Source organism: Rhagoletis zephyria, unplaced genomic scaffold (assembly GCF_001687245.7).
Source record: "Rhagoletis zephyria isolate East Lansing unplaced genomic scaffold, Rhagoletis_zephyria_1.1 Rzeph_scaffold_00027, whole genome shotgun sequence".
In the NCBI taxonomy this organism is placed as follows: domain Eukaryota; kingdom Metazoa; phylum Arthropoda; class Insecta; order Diptera; family Tephritidae; genus Rhagoletis; species Rhagoletis zephyria.
Window position 1 is genome coordinate 233,828 of NW_016157111.1, and position 22,607 is coordinate 256,434.

Here is a 22,607-nt window from a genome sequence, read left to right on the forward strand (position 1 = left end):
AAAGAATTTTTTGAAAAAAATCCCCTCAGATGACCAAACAGTTTAAGCTTAGAAAATCTTCATAATATTAAAAATTTGTATCAACGAAATCGTAATAATGAGATTTTTCATGCTTTTTTTAAACTTTTTTCAAAGATTTGTGTAAGAAAAACTTGAATAACGCTCCTAAATTTTACCGATATAGACTTATGAGGTATCAGTGGAAAGGTATTTTCTCACCCTTTTTATTTCTTTCCAAGTTTTTCTTAAACCAGTCTTTGAAAAAATTTCAAAAACAGCATTAAAAATTACATTATTATGTTTCCGTAGAATTTTTTTTTAAAGATTTTTATGCAATTTTTTTAAGCTTACACTGTTTAGTCAGCTGAGGTTTTTTTTTCAAAAAATATTAAAAAAGCTGCTTTTATTAATAAAAAGCTCTATTTTTGGAGGTATTTTCAAATCGGTCCAGCTCACGTGAATCTTAATATCTATGCGAGATATTTTAGTGAAACTTTTGAAATATAATAGATTTTATAATTCCAATGGAAAAATAGTACCGTTTTTTTGTATGGGGAGTGATGCAGTCAGCCTATTGTACATATATATTTAGGAAACCGACTTTCGAAAATTTTGTTTTCCCTTATTTTTTAAATCTAACATATTTACAAAAAGTATGTGACATAAATTAAATTACAAATAATTTTCAATAAATCGTGTCGTTCAAAGTTTCAGGGGATTTGAATAACTTATTACTTGGAAAACGAAACAATGATTTCACAAAAGTTTCTTGTTGTTGAACTTGACCGATTATGGTCAATTCATAAAAGAGTATTATTATTTGTGCATTGGTTTTCTTGTATCTTATATTTTTTATAAATACTTATTTTAGTTTTTATTTAATATATCACTTGTTTTGATTGGTTAATGGATTCCCCAGATATTTAAGATTTTTATGATCGACCTTTCTTTCTTTAATCAAAAACCGATATGTGGTACCATGGGGTTACATGGGGTTTGGAGGAACTCGTTATTGAGCTTTTTGTGGTGTAAGCCAGTGTAATAATAAAAATATAATTAGTGCGAGCTAAGTGTCACTGTCTACATTGTTTTGTTAACAACACATTCAACTCGCGATTCATTGTTGGATGAATAATGAAACAAATCACCGAAGCATGAAAAACGACAAACAGTATAATCGAATATTTTCCATGGCAAGTAAGTACATACGAAAACATGCGTTTGACCAGTTTGGGTTGTTTTTCCGTGGTTCATTTAATACACATATTAAATTTTGTACAAAAATTATAAAAATTCAACAAATTTTCACTAAAATTTTTGACTTTTTAATCAGAATTTTTAGAACAACGTTTGGTATGCAGTTTTATAGCTCATTAAATTTTAATGTTATATATTTTAGTTAGCATGTTTTAAGCGGCTAAGAATTCACGTTGATTTTAATACACAAGGCATTTATGTACATTCAAGACATGCATACGTACATATGTATGTATCTCCTGGAATCTTATAATCAATATTCCACCAACTTCCCGATGAGCTAGAAACTTGAAACTTCAAACTTAGCTCATAACCCGATGGCAAATATATCAAAGATGAGATAATCAGCTAGGTGGCACAATAGTCGAGATATTTGGAAAACCCGTGTATATAGTTCAATATAGTTCATATGTAGAAAGCTTGTTTTAAAAATATTTTTACTACTAATTTAATAATTTGTTGTTGTGTTGTTGTGCATTTAAAAAAAAAAATTTCGAACATGCTTCATAATGTGTTTTCTTGTATTTTTTATTTGAAATACAAACAAAAACTGACGAAAGTCAAATTACAAAAACAATTCGGCAATTTGTTAGAGAGAAACAAATTCCGTATGAAAAACAGCTGAGTTTTGACATATCCTTACCGAAATTCAAATAAACGAAATTAAAATTTGCGTAAAACAGTTTTGTTACATTAAAAAATTAAATTGAAGTGGCAAGACAATACCGTATTTAATTTAACTGTATTTCCATTTTGTTTATAAATAACCCATCTGGCAAAATGCAAACAGCTGTGTAAGAAAAACGAACGAAATACAGCCATCTGTCAAAAAAACCTAACGAAATACAAGTTGGCCGGACTGTTTTTAGCAACCTAGTTCGTTTTTCGTTAGTTTTTTGTTTATTTTTTGGTATATAGCTTACTCCCTTACACAAGTACTGAAATCGTATATGACTTTCTCTTTCTCTCAAAATACAGCGTAAAATAGATTCGAAATACGAGAAAAAAACGTAGTATCATACGGGCATACGGAATAAAAGGCGGGACATCGTCAGTAAAAAAAAAAAAATACCAAAAGTCAACTGGATTTTTTAGGAACTTCAAACTTGGACTTTATTTACTAAAATTTAAGGTAACAAAACTTCATACAAACATTTCATAATTAAATATCTTGAAATTTTAATGAAACTTTGCTGATTTTTGTCTTAAGGCACGAAATAAATATCTTTTTTGGCAAAAGTAAGAAGCCGACTTGAAAATGTTTAAATTATGAAATCCTCGGGAAGCGCGGTTTTCGGTTCTAAGTCCAGATGTTGAGAGTGTGTTTGAAATTACAATAATGATTTTTTACCCGACCAATCTCACAACTCGTGCCATACGGTGTTCAATGTTAAATTTCACTATTATGCGGTATAATTGTACGAGATTGAAGGTCAGCTGTGAAGTTGATGGCTACATATGTATGTATACGCTCAAATATTTGCGGGCCAGATCTGTCAATTTGTCATGATTTAGTTTTCCATCAATCGGGAGGATTTTCACCGAGATGAGCTCGTTTTTATTTAAGATAGGCCTTCAATTAAGCTTTAATTTCACATTTTTTAATGTCTTCAGATTTTAAATACATCCGAGCCTCAACATTCGTATCATTTGTTGTTTACCACCATAATTTAGTCGTAAACTCCTTCCCCTCCATCTATGTTCCACCACGTAGTCCATGACTTTGAGGATTGCAATTACCACAGCCTGGAAGACCGTAGCATATTCCCCAACAGAAAAGTGAAGCTTATTCCCATTAATCAGGGAAGATTCGACAATGTATCGAGTCCGGTCTCAGTAATGGAATTAAACCAGCATTCAGTCTCAGGGAACTCAACATTAAAGAATCTCTTCAACAAAGGTAATGGTGGCGTACTCTCCTGTAGCATTGAAAATACTCAAGTGCTTACATCTCTGCCGTCAGCCATTTCCGCCGCGCCCCACTCAGTGTTATACCAACTTCCGGTTCTTTTTAGTCTGCAGGTGGCCTTTAAGACTTTCCCACGTATGAAAACACAAAGTGACGGTAAGTGCAGCAGTGCGTCAAGAACACTATACAACACTCAAAAAAGTTAAAGGTAAATAAAGAGCTTTCAAGCAACCATTTTGGTTCTTTACTATCGAAACCAGATAAATTTTCGTGGACCCCCACTTACAACTCATGAACCCCTTATTTTTTTCAATAATAATTTAAGTTTAAGGAAATTACCTCAAAAGAGAGATTTGAAAACAGGTTCCGGCAAAAAGTTCGTTTTTTTTCATTTTAATTATTTGTAATGTAAATCTTTTCGCCAACGCACAGAGGGGTATTTGCATAGTAAATACGGTCAAAATTATTTAGTGGTTTTCTGCTAAGGAATAAAATAAAGCACGGAAATTAATCATAAATATGCGTTTATAAGAGAAAAACACTAATTACATTATCTTAGAATTATTTTTTTGACATACATATTTGTCCATCCGATGGGTGCAGCAAGAAGCTTTTTCAAGAAGAGGCAAAATCGGCATGCATAAATGTTTTTAGGACATATTTAGATCGGTGAATTTGGAGATAATAATAACAAAAGTTTTGCGCTTACACAATATGTTAGCATTTGGCCCAGATCCTCGCTTGTAGCAATAATAAAGCGATAATAAAAATGATGGTTTCAAGTAATAAGAAAACGATTCGACCAGGTGAGTTCTCTCCGGCGAACGTTTTAGAGCGACTGCCAAGAAGAAATCCGTACAATGGCAATATTACCGGCGATAAATTTGTTGCCGAGGGCGACTCGGTTTCATATTGCTCGCAACAGAAATTGCCTGGTAAATAATTTTTGTGAAAATCGCAGATCGAGGGTATTCAGTGTAAGCCCTCGACATGTATGTATGTACTATGTATATACGGATGTAAATATGCATGCTTGAGTAATTTATAATTTCCGATCCCAATGAAAGGGAAATCGTTGGAAGCTACAGCGAAAAATGGATTTTTTAACATATTCTATAGGTAATTAGCGATACTCTTATGTACACAACCGCATGCGAAGTTGACGCAGTTACACAATTATAACACACTTTTATTTTTGAAAAGAAAAAATACCACCATTCAAAATGAACATCTTAAAAAATTAAGTATAAACTATTCTGATTAATAGATAATCAAAACTAAAATGGTAAAAGTATATAGCAGTATCTACTTATATAGTCAAGCCAGGCTATATACTAAAACCTTCATGATTTCTTTCATGCAAATAAGTTACATGTAACGAATGCTAATGATCACTTTAATTAGAGTTGGTCGTTTCGTTCTGAACTTGCTCAATTCTTTCTACTAATATTTGTTCTTTTGGTTGTTTTTATTGATTTTGCTCTTTTCAATTGCCTGATTCTGCTTGTTCATACATGAACAGATACTAAGTAAACATTGTTGCTAGTACACTACCGCTACTATTTAATTCCTGAAACATAAGCAAAACTAATCAGTGGGGATGTGCCGGATAAATATTTTGCCGGATAATCGGATTCCGGATATCCTGCAAAAAATAACAGCCGGATTCGGATATCCGATCGGATATCCGTTAGACTGCTGCCTTTAATAAATTTCACAATATTGTTATATGTATTAGGTTTTTTGTTTAGCTAGATTAAATATCTGCTTTTTCGAGCTGAATTATACAATACGTTAGTAATTAAGAATACACAATTTCTCCTCCGAAATCTAAGTTATGATGTAATCCTGTATTAAAAAGATAACTTCTCTGTCTGCAACCCGCATTTATCGATTATTTTTGGTAATTAGAGAAGGAAGGCCAAAGACAAAAGATAAACCACAATGAACGCCGCTAAGAAAAAATGCGTGATTGATTTTTTTGTTTTAAAATGTGATGGAAATCGAACTAAAATCCATGGTTACATATCGTTTCGCTTCATCGGCGCGATATTTTGTGGCACACGTTTCAAAACTCGTTTTCTTTTCTAACATCAATAAATCTAAAAACTGGGTAGATGGTTACCCAAATAAGTTGAAAATATTGGCCCCTATTATGAGTTACATTCGATCTTGGACTGGGTTGAAAGCGCTGATCGAACAAATTTTCATTTGGTATTATGGCGCTATTGTGAATGACGCTCGTTTAGGTTGTTCACAATAGTATATTTTTCACCTCTGTTTACAAATCGAGCAAACTAAACAGTTTGCTTATACATATTTATTTAAATTTGTGCAAATGAAAATGAAGTAAAAAAGTCGAGTTTATAAATACTTAATAAAAATGGGTACAATGGAGTTCTGGTCGACAATTCCTCAGAGGATTAGGGCTTAGTAAACTGGCCAGCAGGAGAAAACGTTTAAGTTTAGCGTTTCGAATATATTTTGACATACAAAATATTTGGGAAATTCGTCTACAGATTTATTAAAAACTTCCGACTGCCTAAAGAGGCGATTGTAGACCTGCTGCCCTCTACACAAAACCTGCTGAAGCAATGCTCTCGAGCCAAATCTATTTAAAATATTTTAAAACTATCAACAGCTGTACGATTTTGTTCTCAGAAATCGTGGCGAATGAGTATTAGAATTTTCTTTCATGACTAAAACCAGCCTTTTGAACTTGTGTTGAGTATTCACGATGTTAGCCTTAATAAAATTAAAATTAGTTTCTAGCCGCCAAAAAACGAAACAAACGCAAACTCATAATTTTTCACAATTTCCTAACACTTCGCTACCAGGCCTGCCAACTTGGCTCAAACCGTGCCATTTTTGGCCCTATTTTACTACAATTGGCACTTAAGTTTACAATTTGGTACTTTTGAAAAATAGCAAAATTTCAATACATTTTTGCGAAATCTTTTGTGTGCACTTTTTTCTCAAATAAAAGTTTTCTGATTTCTAAAGTTTGTACAGCTGGTTTTTCCTATTTTGGCATTGCACTTTTGTTTTAGAAATGCGGTGCTTATTTTAATGCTAAATGGGAAGGATTACAAAGAATGACACCTTTTTTGGCACTTTTATTTTTTATTTTTCTTTTTGGCACTTTTATATATTCAATTTAGCTAAGGAGAGTTGGCAGCCCTGTTCGCTACAGCATCGAAATCAAACTCCTGTTCGACAGAAAATTAGATACTGAACGAAAATTTTGACACGGTTGCATAGCTCATAATACGAATTTCACATCCGATCTTCGATAATCAGCGAAGATCGAGAATCGAATGCAACTCCTAACAAGGGCCATGTATCAGTTAGCATGGAGAAACCTGCGGAATCACGTGAAATATACCGAATTCTAATGGAAGCTTCTATTGAAGAGCGAGGCCAGGAAATTTCCCAATGCTTTGAGGAAATCGCCAACGGCTCTGATACTAATAGCCCTGACAGACATGTGGTTTGTACGCCATGGTATGCATACTATGGATGTTGATACTATTTTGATGTGACAGACATTTAGTACGTATACCGATGTTTTGTTTCTTTATCACAACTGATAGCATGTATGTATGCCATTTTGTTCGCGCTGCTCTAATAGTTGCCATGGCCGAGTGAACAGAGCGCTAGAGTGCCACTCGAGAGATCCGAGTTTAAGTCCTCGGGTGCGGGATTTTTTCTAATGATTTGTTTATTTTTTTTTATTCCTTTTGATGTTATACATCTTTGGTTTCGGTAGGGGTAAAATTTGCGAAGCTGTAACGCATATTCCAGCACAAAATTTCGAAGGGCTTAGCATGTGTGTTTCAGCATAAAATTTTTATTTTCATTAGAAGCACCCTGTGTTTGCTTACCAAATGGTTGCATACATTTAGGAATATGCATAGTAAGAGGAAATGCGCTACAATTGATTATTACATCCGATTATTTAAACTCCGCACATGCATACGGCTTTGTACCTATGTACGTACATAAATATGTATGGACTCATTTGTAGGGATGTTCCGATACAAGTAAATACGAGTACGTACTCGATACTTTTGTTTCGATACCAATTACTTTTTTTACTCGAATCGTTGTATCGATTCGTACTTGGTATCGAAAGAAAAGTACTTGTATCGAATCGATTTGAGCAAGTGCCATATCTTGGCAGCGTCGTTTTTATGAAAAATAATTGCTTTAAGCAATGACACCGCCAAAATCTAAAGTATGGATTTATTTTTACAAGATTACTGATACCACAGCAAAGTGCCAGGAATGCTTTAAAACCGTAAAGTTTTGTGGGAACCTTTCAAAGGTTGAAATTGTTCTCTAATTAATGAATAAATATACATATCGTTACTAATGACGAAATACACATATCGACACCTTAGTGGAAAAAATACGATAGAAAATATATGATCTATCTCGGCAGTCAGTTCGAAAACGCCGTATCTCAGAAAACTATTCAAGAATGCCCTATTTCCGAAATTGATTGAAAAACGCCCTATCTCAGAAAGCTTTTCCAGAACGCCCTATTTCATAATTTTGTTCAAAAACGTCCTATCTCAACTGAAAATATATTAGGGGTATTCTCTGAGTCTTGCAAAGCCTTTGCATGGTGCACAGATTGCACGGATTGCACGGTTAGAACCGGTTTTCGTATGGGACAGCTTTGCAAACCGTGCAATCCGTGCACCGTGCAAGGGCTTTGCAAGACTCAGAGAATACCCCTATTGAAAATATGTTGAGATAGGGCGTTTTTGAACCGAGTTATGAAATAGGGTGCTCTTGAAACGTTTTCAGAGATAGGGCGTTTTTCAATATATTTCTGAAATAGGACGTTTTTGAAAAGTGTTCTGAGATAGGACGTTTTCGAACTGGCTGCCGGGATAGGTCGGTCTTCCACTCGCTGTATTGCAAATACAATACAAATTGCTGTTTATTTTTCGTTCATGTTCAACAAAATAATACAAATAAAAAATTAAAAGTGTTTAAAGTCATGTTTTTAGTTATTTACGCCGTGTCATATAAAATTTGTCGCTATGTATCGTGATCTTTCGGACTTTGTGTGAAAAAGGCATAACGCAAAAGGTATGTCACAGATAAACGCCGGAAAATCCCTTTCACTTTGTTGCATATACAAGAATGAAAAATTATCGATATAAGTAGGTATCGATACTTTCGGTTTACTCATATAAGTAGTATCGAAATAACGATTTGAGTAAACTCATTTAAGTAGGTATCGATACTTTGATGGTATCGGAACGTCCCTACTCATTTGTAGCAACTGAAAAGCAAGGCGAAAATTAAAAAAAAAATACTGAAATCATTTTAACCGTTGATAACTGATGAACATACATGAATATATGTATGTATAATATGCATATGTATAGATGGTATAATAGCTCTGATCCAATACTTTTCGTGTAAAATCCTGGAAGAAGGTTAAACAGCAAAATCACTCTCTGAAGTAGAGACGGGCACGGGCTGGGCTTTTGGCAGGGGCCCGACGGGCCCCTGTGTAATCCCGCGGGTACGGGCCGGAATATTTGCTGTCAGCACGAACTCGTGCGGACCTGGGCGTTCAGCAAAATTTCATAAAAGCACGTAAAGGCACGAAAAAGCCCGTTGCTAATACTAAAAATTTAGATGAGCTTTATTTTTTATACAAAAAAATAGTACATATTTAGAACTCTTTTGATAAGAGATAAGCAAAAAAAGAAATATTTGGAAACCGATAGAAAATATATTATACTTAGTAGTTTTGTTTACATAAATATCTGTACATAAAATACCTTCCACTTTTTCTACTTCCCAGAAAATATATTATAAAAATCTTTGATGTAAAATATTGATTCGCTTAAGTAAGTATACATATGGACATAAACACAAAATTAAAAATATGTACATATGTATACTTACAATAAAAGTTGGCTTTTTATTTCCGGGCTGGGGCGTGTCCCGTCGTGCCGGGCCGGGCCGGGCCGGGCCCCACTAAAATTCTTAACGTGCGGGCTTGTGCGTGTTTTTGAAAGTTGATGTTGCACTCGTGCCGGGCCGGGCCTGAAAATTTAGGCCCGCGCCCATCTCTACTCTGAAGTGAGAGTAAAAAGTGAGTAATAGCAAAACGTATGGAACAAAAAAGCATCGGATAACATCCTGCAACATGAACCACAGATTATATTCCGAAAAGAAAAACTAAAATTAGGAATATATACAAATATAAATGCTCAAACTATAAGCTCAAAAACAATAACTGATGCGGTGTTTCCAAGATATTTTAACGCCCTTGAGTAACAAGTATATACAAGTATATTTTATCAGTCATACCGATAATTTCATGTATTAAAAGAATTAAAAATGAAAATGAATAAAAAAAATTAAATCAGCAAAATGAATAAAATTAAGTGAAATTAATGTTTAATTTCTAACCTAACCTAAAGTAATGTAAGGAAAATAGATTTGTAAAGGTATTTTTAATAAAATATTCAGTTAAAATATATTAAAAAAGTGACCACGGTGGCACAGAGATGAAGTTTAACTTTTCCTCGAGTTGTGTGAATAACAAGCACAACCAATTTGACAGCTAACGAGCTTTGATTGAGATTATATTTATATGTAAACGTACTTTTATGCTTTGCCGTTCGCATATGTTTACACATCAAATTTCATGAGTATCTACCTAGTACTCACGCCTTTTTTTAAAACAATCTGAAGATTTTAATGTTTTAAAAACAAAACATTTTTATTCATTGAATTTTTATGATATTAAAGTACTTAGGTTTATTTCATAATAAAGTTGTTGTTAAACAAATATTTCCTCGCTTCGTTTTCGCGTTCTTTTAAATAAAATAGAAAATAATTCTCCTTTCCTCCATATCTTTCTTTTTGAGACTAAAATTACCCTGCTATTCAGTAAGCTGTCTCACGTCAATAGTCTTAAAAAGAAAAGATAGGAGGAAGGGATAATTGCTTTCTATTTTATTTTAAACGCGAAAATGAATATTTGTTTAACAACAATTTCATCAGGAAATAAACCCAAATAAATGCTTTAACTATTTAGTATCATAAAGATTCAATGAAAAAAATGTGGTTTAACATTACTATTATCTTCTACTATATATTTGTCAAAGTCTAAACGGACGGACAAAATCAAACAAAATTTTGACGGAGTATTGCCATTACATCTGGGCCTATAATATGGTGAAAAAACTGGGATCCGACAAGGGGGCGTGGTACCTCCCATAGGCGTGAAATTTTTAATCAGCCATAACTTCCAGACCATAAGTCACATGAACTTAAAACTTGGTATGCAGACATGCCAATGGTAGATGCTTATAGGCGGGTATCTATGTATAATCTAGTTTGTAAAAGGGGGCGTGGCGGATTTTTTATCAGCTATAACTTCGGAACCACAAGTCACACGAACTTAAAATTTAGTATGCGGACATATCAATGGTAGGTGCTTATAGGAAGGAGGGTTTGTAAAAGGGGGCGTGGTGCATCCCATAGGCGTGGAAATTTTTATCAGCTATAACTTCAAAACCATAAGTCACATGAAATTTAAATTTGGTATGCAGACATATCTATGGTAGGTGCTTATAGGAAGGAGGGTTTGTAAAAGGGGGCGTCGCACATCCCATAGGCGTGGAATTTTTTATCGGGTATAACCTCGGAACCACAAGTCGCACGAACTTGAAATTTGGTATGCAGGCGTAGCTATGATAGGTGCTTATAAAACGATAAATATACATAAGTTTGTAAAAGATGGCGTGGCAAATCCCATAGGCGTGGAAATTTTTATCAGCTATAACTTCAAAACCATAAGTCACATGAAATTTAAATTTGGTATGCAGACATATCTATGGTAGGTGCTTATAGTAACGTGTATATGAATGAGTTTATAAAAGGGGGCGTGCCACGTCCCGTAGGCGTGGAATTTTTAATCAGCCATAAATTGGGAACCATAAGTCACATGAACTTGAAATTTTGTATTCATACATATATGTATGAACCTATACCTATATATACCTATAGGTGTCTATGGGAGGTGTTCAGAGTAAAGTATATATAAATGAGTTTGTAAAAGGGGGAGATACATATATATATTCATCTATTAGATAACTCGGATATTTAAAACTGTGTGTGTGTTTTTTTTCTGAAACCTTACCGTCTTTAGATTATTTTGAAATGGAAAAATTAAATCGCTTTTTAATCCCGCGATGCTGTTAAACGAAAAAGGTTCATTCATAATGAATAAAACTCCTTCCGAATTAAGCATCCTACAGAAAAGTGCAGCTTTACTTAAACAGCTAATCGAATAGGCAGCTAAAAGGAATGTACCATAGTAGAACAATTTTAATTTAGAAATTTGATCGATACCTTAATCCATCTAATATGTATTAATAATGGAACAAAATTTGTAGTACAAGTGATGATCAATATATATTAGTTAAAGCACGATAAAGCCAAAGTATGGCTCATAGGGATGCCTTAATATAAACAAAGAAAATAGTTTGTCGCCTTTAAATTATGCTGAACTAAATATTTGTATTACTGTTTTATATTTTGATTTGTTTACCCCGAACGACGTCGGGTGCTCTGCTAGTTTATTGATGAAAACAAAATATCCTACCAACATTTCTAGCACATTAGTTGCTGATTTTTGTAAAAAATAACAAAATTAAATAAAAAAGAAAAAAACTCCCGCCCGAGGACTCGAACTCGGATCTCTCAAATGACACTCTAGCGCTGTGATCACTCGGCCATTGCAACCGTTGGACCAGCGCAAGCAAAATGGCATACATACATGCTATCAGTTGACTGTCTCTGTTTGTTTTCACCACAAATTTTCGGTGAAATTTTTTAGACTCTCTGACTGTATCTCATGGTATACTCGCTTTAACCTACGTTCATTTTCGTAGTATAGGAACCAGCTTTAAACCGCTTTGTACGATGGCATAATTTTGGTTTACAACGACAGACATGTAGAATACAATGCTAGTATAGTATAATAATAATAATAATAGATTGGCGCTTACACATATGTTAGTGTTTGGCCGAGCTTCTCCTCCAATTTGTGGCGTGCGCCTTGATGTTGTCACACAAAGCGGAGGGACCTACAGTTTTACGCCGAGTCCGAACGGCGATTGTATTTTTATGAGAAGCTAGTCAGGGCTATAAGATCTTTTGATTTGGTGGAAGCATAGATGGCCGCTGTGGTGTAGTGGTTAGCCTGGGCTCAAGCCCGGTTCAACGCAACATAAAAAACAAGTAATTTTTAAGCAAAAACAAAACCGACTTCAATTCTCATATAATAATTTAAGATTATCGTAAATTTCTTTATGATCCAATGATCGGATTTAAACCAAATTAGTATGGGACCACTTGTGAGTTAATATCTTTTCTTTTACGTGGTCCAAAGTTATGCGGTAACATACATAAACAAAAAAAAAAACAAAATCCGACGAATTGATGACGATTGATGATGATAGGAAAGCCAAGACGCCCGACAACGGTAAGAGGGGGCTGGGACGGTGGGGGAGGAGGGGTTAAATATAAAAATTTGGAGAGTTGCAGGGAGAAAATAGTTGTCAGTACATTTAGAAAAAAATTCTCTAATTAAGTGTAAGTTCTAGTAAAAATTTGTAATTAAGTTTTTAAGGCAGCAAAATCGTACGTTTTTTTTTCTCAAACTATTTATATGTATTTATCTCACTACTTTAAACAATCAATTGTTATAAATATATATGTATATACCCTGCAAACCATTTTTTCAGAGTATTCTGCATTGTAAAGAAATTTTAAAGAATTCGTTAAGATTTAATTCGATTTTTTGCCGAATTTCCTAAAATGAAATAAATTACGCACACTTCCATTCTTTTACGAAATTTCGGAAAAAAATCTGTTAAGCAACGAAAATAATGGTGCTATGTGAAGAATATCTTTCAGAATTTTTCCAGAATTTTCTTTATTTTTCGTACAGAAATTTCTTTACGAGTTCGTGTCAACCACTTCATATAATTTTCTTTGAAAATTCGTAAAAAAATCGTTACAGAAATGAGATACTCCTAACGATTTCCTTAAGATTTCAGGAACTTTGGTTTGCAGGGTATATCCAAAGGTTTCTCGGAAACGACTCTAACGATTTTGATGGAATTTTGTATTCAGATAATTTTTTTAATTTTAAGGGTATCTGGAGATATTGTACAAAGTTGCCACGTATTCGAAATTATTTATAATTATTAATTCTAAGAAGGCACAAAAGATTCACTAAAAAATGATAAAAAAGTTAAAAGACATCTCAAATAAAACAAACTACTATATACTATAGTTAGTTAGTTCGATAAGTGTATGAAATTTTTGCGTGTTAGATAAGGTGCAAATTATATCAATAAAATTCAACATAATGGTTGTTCCGTATAGTGTTTTTTAATCATATGTTATTTTGATTTAATTTGCTTTTTTAAACAAGTAGCAATCCTACTAAATGTAATTGAAAATTAAGCCCTTTCAAAGCCGCTTTGGATGATACCCTTAGCGTAGTAATTCATTGAAATTAATTGAATTACATTTTTTGCCAGGTGGCAAAGCATCTCATGTTCCATATCCATATTGTTAAAATTAATTTAACCTTTCATATACATTGGATTTAATTTCTAAGCAAGTGGCAGCCGTTAAAAATAGTTTCAAACTATAAACTTATTAAACTTTTCAGTCTGACACCAATATTGTTATACATATTTCAGTTACCTAATTCCCTTGAATTAAAGTTGAATTTTATTTTTAAACCGATGGTAATCCTCCCACATGTTGTTTAGAAATAAAGCCTTTTCAAAAACATCTCGATTGATACCCATATTGTAGTAATCATTTAACTTAATTGCATTTGATTTTTTAGAAGGTGGCCACCCTTTTTATGTTCTAACCTAAATATAAACCTTCTCCGCGGTGATATGCATACGTAGGTATCAATGTTTCCACAATCGGACCTCGATACCATGTAGTCTATCGATGTCAAACTTCAAGCAACTTTATTTTCATTGTTTTGGTCGAATACTTGAACATCCTCCCACTCTATTTACTTGATTTTAAACATTTACAGTAGAGCGGTCCAAAAAAATTAAGTTGGAATTTTAATGCCGGCACCCCCTAGGATTGTTCTATATCGAAAGAAATATACCCCTATTTTTTATTTTGAAATCAAAAAATATTTAGGGGGTGCTCAAAGCGCTCAAAGTTTTCCATGTATTTTATATGGAGAAAAAACCATTTTTCGTAGAAATGGTATAGAACTCTTAAAACTTAATATTTTTCAATCGGAAAACTGTGGTTCTCTTCAGGAGACTTCCAGTATTAATATGCAATTGTTTATTTAACCATTTTTTATGATTAAAGATTTTTTCATTGCGTTTTCTATGGGTTTTGGAGGACCTATAAAATATAGTTACTATGAAAAAATGGTTAAAGAGACAATTGCGTATTATTACTGGGAATCTCCTGAAGATAAGAAAAGTTTTCCGATCGAAAACTGTTGATTTTCAAGAATTCTACACTATTTCTACGAAAAGTTGTTTTTCCCCCATATAAAATACATGGAAAACTTTGAGCGCTTTGAGCACTCCCTATTTTTATTTTTTATTCAAACTAAAAAATAGGGGTATAATTTTTTTCGATATAGAACAATCCTAGGGGGTGCCGGCATTAAAAATCCGACCTTATTTTTTTACATACATTTTTGGACCACTTTAATATACAGTTTTAAATATTGTAACACGTCGTTTCTAAATATTTTGAGTTAAAATTTTCATAAAAATAATTTTGGCCACCTAAATCGGTCAAATACCCCTATGTGCGCGGAGTCGGCGTAAAACTGTAGGTCCCTCCCCTTGTGTGACAACATCAATGCGCACGCCACAAATCGGGGGAAAAGCCCGTTCAAACACTAATGGAGTTTTCTTTTCTCGAAAAAAAAATCACCTTCTTATATGGCAACATTATCAGAGTGAAACATTTTAAAGAAAGAGCACGCAATATTCATGTGAAGACGCTGAGAAAAGAATACGAAAACTTGACAGCCCTGGCGCAGGGCAGAATAAATGCAACATTATTTCGAGAAAAGAAAACACTATAACAAATCTGTAGGCATTTTTTTTTTCGATTTTTACGATCCCGGGATTTTCGGGATGTCGTTGGTTCAGTCCCGGGATTTAGATATTTATAATTTTTCAACATTTTTTAACACGAAAAAAATGCATCAATATAGTTTGAGAAGCTCTCCTACCATATAATAAATAATAAGTAAATGGGTTTGGAAAGTAGTTTTGTATTTAAAGTGAAAATTATTTCATAAGTAACAAAACGAAAGACAGTAATTAAATTTATATTCATTTAATAATACTTTAGCGTGTACATATCTGATAAAGTAATTTAAGGTATGTCGAAAAAAGCTCGATGCAAAAAATTAAGTCAAAAAATTAATTTTCGGGTTGAAAGAAGTTCATAATACTAGTGGCAGAAATAAAAGAAGCGCCTTAATTCAACCAGTTTTGTCTATATTCCTTTTGTTTATTCAAAATTTACATTTTTTTATGAAAGTCTACCTCATATTACATATAATGAGCTGCATATAAATGGGCATTTCTCTGACGTCATGATTTTTTTAAACAGACTTCATAATTACAAAGATAAGATAAATTCCAAAATTTATTTAAAAAATTCAGTGTAAAAAGACTTTATAATTACAAAGATAAGATTAATTCCAAAATTTATTTAAAAAATTCAGTGTAATGTAGATAAAAATATGGATACCGAACGAAATAATTTTTTGGGTTCACAAGGACGAAAAGAAATTGAAAATGCCCTTTCAACCTATTTTATTTTTTTGGGCTAATAAAGTTAGTCCTTAACATATAATATTTTCAAAACTAAGAATTGCAAAATTTCAAAGATATTCAAGGACAAAATTATAAAAGGATATTTTCAATGTGTTTTAACTCTACAGAATCTTTTTTTTGATTTCATACCCATACTATTTTTCGAAGTATATTGCACTGAAATTTTTAACCCGTTTTTTGAAATACTCATATATTTCAAACTTCAAAGTTCATTTAAAATTCCTGACGTCATAGAGAAAAATTAAGCAAAATTGCCTGTCGCAAGGTATTATATCGCCGTTTAAAGTACAAAACCGCGTATCAACATAATGCAAAGCCGCGTATATGAGGTTGCATGAATGATTTTCTAGAGAGTAAATAAACTCATGTTTTAAAATAGTTCTCTTTGTATAAAGCAATCGCATTTCTGTCTAGTATATTTCAGGACGAATGGATAAGGATGAAGCCCAGAGCTTGTGTGAGCAAATCCAATTTTTTGGCAGGAAATGTTAGTTACGCGGTTTTGCAGAATGACGATACGCGGTTTTGTACTTTAAACGAGGATATGTATATTATGCTATACATTTATAAAAAAATTTTAAATATTAAATAAACAAAAGAAATATAGCCAAAACTGGTCGACATAAAGAGTTTCTATTATTGCCACCAGTGTAAATTACAAACCCCGAAGATCTCGGGACTCTAGGCAAATAGTCCCGGGATTTTCGGGACTTAAAAATTCCGGGATTAACATTCCTAGTAAGCACCAATCTATATTTTTATTATAGTCGCAAAGAATTTTCAAATTTGTTTGCACTGGCAATGAAGTAACTCTGCGAACCACCTTCCTCAGTGAACTCAAAAGAACTCGAAACCCAGTGTTTAGTGCATCCGGTAGCATTTATGTTGAAAATATAAATGGGTTCTTGACTGGTAATGCGGAAATACTTCTTTTCATAATGAAAATTATATAAATCTATAACAACAATTACTAATTAGATACTATTCAATTTGAATATAAAAATAAAAATTCTGAAGTAGATTTTTGAATAGTCTTCTATAATCGAAATCCGGAAATCCGGCCGGATTTTAACCAGTATCCGGCCGGATAGTCGGATAACAAAAAAAGGCCAGATAGGCCGGATTCCGGATATCTACCGGATACTCGGCAGATCCCTACTAATCAGTATTTCTCACATAATTAAATAGTTTACAAAATTTTTGTTTTTATTATAAATGCACGATATATGTCCTCGCTGGTTCATTCTCTCCACCTGTTTCGTTGGGACAAGATTGTTAAACAATGAGGTTGAACAAAGTTACTTACAAAAACACGGAACTAGTGTACAAAAATAAAAACTTGTTGGTTAATCAAAACCAGAACAAAATAATTTAATCTTTGAAATTAACTAGGGAGCCCAAACTTTAATATGTAGCATATTAAACTGTATAGGGAAATTCTAAAATACATTCCAAAACAGCCCATCGTTATTTTTGAAAAACCATGTCTGCAGATAGTTTCGGAGTGAATATGAGATTAGAGGCATGTTTGAGGAAAATACATTCAGCCTTATCATGAGTTTCATTTTCCCCGAACCGGTTCACTTTTCACGTTTGGTTTTCATGTATTTACTATGGGCGGAATAACATTTCATGTATTTACTATGGGCGGCAGAACATTTTATCGGGCGCAACTCAGGATAAGGCAGATTAACTAACATTCACTGGGGACGAGTTATTACTGAAACTCGTATTCATTTGAAATTAATTCGGAAACGATGTGGAAATATATATCCACATTTATTATGGTTTGAATTTCATCCTTCACGCTGCCTAGCGTGCATAGATTTTAAACCGAAATTCTGATCACGATAGAAATACCTAATCTGAATATGATCCCAATAGGATTACAAATACCAGGGACGTGAACCGGTTTTGAACCGCAAAACCGTTTTTTTTATTAATTAACCGAACCACTATTAGTAAAGGTTTAACCGCTTAACCTTAAATCACGATTCAATAATACAAGGTTGGATAACCTGGCAGTTGTCTCGCTCCCGCATTCTGCCTTATCCTGTGTTGCCTTCTTTTTGATTTATAGAAACTACTACTAAAATACAAGGAGAAATATTGTCTTCGTGTAAAAAGTTCAACAGGCAACGATATTTTCATCGATTGTTTCGTGGAAATTGATTTCCATTGATTTGATTAGGCCTCTCGCTCCCTTCCATTTCGTTTCGACAAAAATTACGTACGAAAGGATGTATGTAGTAAAATTTTATTTTGACAAACAAAAACAAAAACATAAAAACATGCGATCATGAGATCATTACAACGTACACTAGCAAAACAAAACAATTTATCACAACTAAAGTACAGAGAATTTTCCACAATCCATGTACCTTTTTTGTTCCTTTTAAAAGTACAGTTTATACTAAATACATCAGAAAACATAAAAATCAAATTTCTAAACTTTGTGCAAAACTCTGGAAAATGCAATAATTTTGCATACAAATTCGCAACTTTCTATTCAGACTTTTTTATAAAAATTTTGAAAATGAAGTTTTGCAGCCCATACAAATTTAGTTGATTTTTGATATTGTTTTTACTCAGAGTTTCTTCCATACAAACTATGTTCGACATTTTTTTGTATGTGGAAGACACTGTCAGCAAAAAATAAATAATTGCAAAAATCAACGAAATTTTCTGGTAACTTCAGACTTCACTTTACTAATTGGCTCAAAAGCTACATTTTCAAAATTTTTCTAAAAAATCTGATTAGAAATTGTGATCAGATGAAAGAGTCTCCGAGCCAATAATTTTGTGCGGCACGGTACTTATAAGTAATCTAGGTTTCACGAAAGAAAAAGAAATTAAATACAAGGTAACATTAAAATATCAGTCACTTGTTTCGTTGCTGTGAGCTTGTTTCAAAACTTCTGGCTTTTGCTTAATATAATTGTAAAACTCTGTGCATGTCATTTAACGTATTTAGGTACATACTTATATTAATCATCAACTATTGGTTGTGCAAAACGTGCTAAATTACAAAAAAAAAAAAATTGCATATGAAAGAGCACCAACCCAACTCGTAATAAATTTAAGTATACAAATTTTAGTATTTAGTATAGAAATATTCAATTGAAATACGACAATATTAAAATGAAGCGCTTTGCACTTAACGGATGCTCTTTCATAATTAAGTTAAAAAAATATATATTTAAATTCCATGCTGTCTGTAATGGGATATGAACCCTGACGCTCTGGAAATTAGCAAATTGTGGCAAGCATCTTCGTGCACTCAGCTACAGTCAGACATGTAAATGTGAATTCAAATGTTCAGTTTGATTCAACACCATGTGTGCGTGGTATGAAAGTATTGTTTTTAAGTACGAACATTTCAAAACGATAATCAAATAAAAAATATTCATGTTTGCTATGCGTTATTTTCCCCAGTAAATTCATAAATTTTTTTTAATATTACAACTCGTTTTTTCTCTCAGTGTAGTCATTTTTATGCAAAATTTGTGCAATAAAATCGAAAACCGGGACACTTAAACGAAACCCGGGACATTTTAAGGTTGGACCGGGACACCGGGACAAATAGTCTAAAACCGGGACATGTCCGGGAAAACCGGGACGTCTGGCAGCCCTAGTTTTACTGCAAGTGCAGCCGTTGCAAGTAAGTTTTGCGTGCGAGGATCTCTGTGTGTCCGTCCACATTTGACTGGTGCAGTCCACTGGGAATTACAGCTGCAGCGATTTGTTTGGTGAACTGCAGCTGTTGCATGCTAACAAGCAGTGTTGCCGCGCCATCTCAAGAAAATGTATCACCGACCTAGCCAAATATGTATCCAATTTTCTTTTTTTACGTATTCATCTCATAATTTGTAAGAAAACCAAACATTTTAAAGAAAAAATAGGAATTTAACCCATCCCAAGGACTTGGAATACAAGTATATTAGGGCGGGTCGATTTAAAAATCGCTCATTGCTCTGTGAAAATCGTATTCTAGGGATCAAAATAAGAAACTTTGCCGAAGGAACCATACCTCTAAAACGAATTCTGATGTCCCCCAATTTGGGTCGAACTTTTGGGTAGGGGCAAATTTTGAAAAATCCCACTTTGACCCATTTAGAGTGCTCCAATCGAGTCCAAATGTATGACCGACCCCCACTAACTTTGGACGAAATGAATTTAACTTAGTAATAGAAAAGAAATTAAAAAAAATTATTAGAAATTAGCGTTTTTACAACCCTTTTAAAACCAAGGCATCACTGTGATGCATTTGCATGTCGTAAACATAGTTGTGTGGGTTTTTTATTAAACCGTTTTAAAAAATGAAGGTATCACTGTGACACAATTGCAAATCGGAAAATTGCTTGTGTGCGTTTTTTAAGACACAGCTGCATGTCGTAAACTTACTTGTGTAGTTTTTTTATAGAACCTACTTAAGAAATGAAGGTTGTTTTTACAACCCTTTTTGTGGGTATTTTAAGGCACCTTCTTAAGAAATGCGCGTTTTTTGCAACCATTTTAACAATTAAGGTATCACTGGAATGCACCGCAACCCTTTTAAACATTGAAGGTATCACTGTGACACAATTGCAGATCGTAAAATTGCTTGTGTTGTTTTTTTTAAGCCACCACAAGACACAGCAGGTAGAATTGAAATTACCATTTCATTCTTATTACCTCGTCTCGTAGACCATATATAACGCAACAGTTTTTGTGAATGCATTAAGTCGTTGTGAAGAACTCAAAGTGTGAAGTGCTAATTTCAGATAAAAAAATATTTCAAAAAAAATAATAAGTGAAGTGACCATTCCAAATCAAAAAGTTTACAATGAATCCACCTTCCTCTACACCGCAAGATGAAGCAACTACATCAACAACTATCGAAAACCCAATGAGTCATATACCCAAGCATGATGTTACTGTTTTTGGTGTGTCTACTGATTTAACTGATCTTAATTTACCAACCCATCTGGATATCTTGAGATATTATTTTTACTTAAGCGAACGTGCTAAAGCAGAACAAAAAAAGTTTTCCCATAAATCATTCACTATTCAAGTACAAGATAAGTTGATTGGAATTTGGGAAAAACTTGGTATGGAAATAATGCTGAAAAAAAGTGTATTTAATAAATTGAATAAATTGCTTGACAAGTATCAAAAGCAAATCAAGAGAAGAAACAACACCCAACAATTTACAGAGTATGTAAAATCTCTGGAAACAATTTGTTACATTGGAACATGTAAATGCGATTTGAAGGCAGCTCCATGTGCCTGCGGCTGGGTTCCCGAACGCCTCAAAGAGTTCATGCACGATCAACATAATCAGAGAAGACTAACAATGGATGCATTTGTGATGGAAACTGAAGAGCAAGGAGCAACGTCTATGTCATCAATGCCAACATACCAAGATCCCGATGATTCAACATACGCACCGCCACCGGTTCAACAAGATATGGATAGAAGCACAAGTTCACAATATACAGAGAGATACGATTGTTTTAACTTTGCCTTGGTATGTGACAGATTTGGTGTGCCTGACAGAGTAGCATCAGCATTGGGAACCGCTCTTTTGCAAGATTTTAAAATTAAAGATAAGCATGGGAAACCTCTCATCATGGATAAATCGAAAGTTCGCAGAGAAAAAGAGAAATGCAGACAAGAAGTGCTTCGCCAACGGTTAGACGATACCAATTTGTTAGCGTTTTCATTCGATGGCAGAAAAGATAATACTTTAACGATAGATAAAATTGATGAGAAGTATCATACTAGGATGGTAAAAGAACCTCATCTTGTTATTTTGAGAGAACCCAATTCTGAATTGATTGGTTACGTAAGACTGGAACATGAAACCGCTGAATACAAAACAACCAAATTAAATGGTTTTTTCAACGATAAAAATATATCACTGGATGCATTAATTGGAATATGCACTGACGGTGAGCCAACAAACACTGGCCCACACGGTGGAATTATACGACGATTCGAATTGCTGTTAAAAAGACCATTGCATTGGTTCGTTTGCCTTCTACACTTCAACGAACTTCCGTTTCGGCATTTGTTTGAAGCTTTGGATAAATCAACCAGCACTGGACCAAGATCGGCAACCGGAAAACTGAGCCGTCAAATCGAAACTTGTGAAACTCTTCCGGTAAGTTATTGCTATCACTCATTTATTATAATTGTCAACCATTTTTAATTATTTTATTATTATATATTTTCAGGTGGTGGACGGCTTCCAGAAAATTGAGTTGCAAAATATGCCCCCTGCTCCAGAAAAAATTGAATTTTCCACCGATTCGAAGTACTTATACGACATGGCCCATGCAATTTCTAGCGGCGTGGTTCCGGTGGATCTGGCTAACATCAAACCAGGGAAAATTGTACATTCTCGGTGGCTCACCAAGGCCGCTAGATTATTGCGATTATATGTGACAACGGAAAATCCAGATGCAAATTTAAGAATTCTGGTTGAATTTATAATTAAATGTTATGTGCCAATGTACTTCAATATCAAGTATTACAGCTCTGTCGTGTAC

At 33.6% G+C, this 22,607-nt stretch overlaps 2 protein-coding genes across 10 annotated transcripts in view; one reads left to right on the forward strand and one right to left on the reverse strand.

Annotated features, from left to right (window-relative positions):
* Positions 1–22,607, reverse strand: part of Mmp1 (Matrix metalloproteinase 1) — a 404,544-nt gene that overhangs the window by 170,426 nt on the left and 211,511 nt on the right. The window lies entirely within an intron of this gene.
* The window catches only part of LOC108363317 (uncharacterized), a 10,104-nt gene continuing 7,970 nt past the window's right edge, over positions 20,474–22,607 (forward strand). The window contains exons 1-2 of the mRNA XM_017616662.1: positions 20,474–22,219; positions 22,293–22,603. Coding sequence (XP_017472151.1) covers positions 20,900–22,219; positions 22,293–22,603 — 1,631 coding nt within the window. The 5' untranslated portion in view covers positions 20,474–20,899. The remainder of the gene's footprint in view (positions 22,220–22,292; positions 22,604–22,607) is intronic.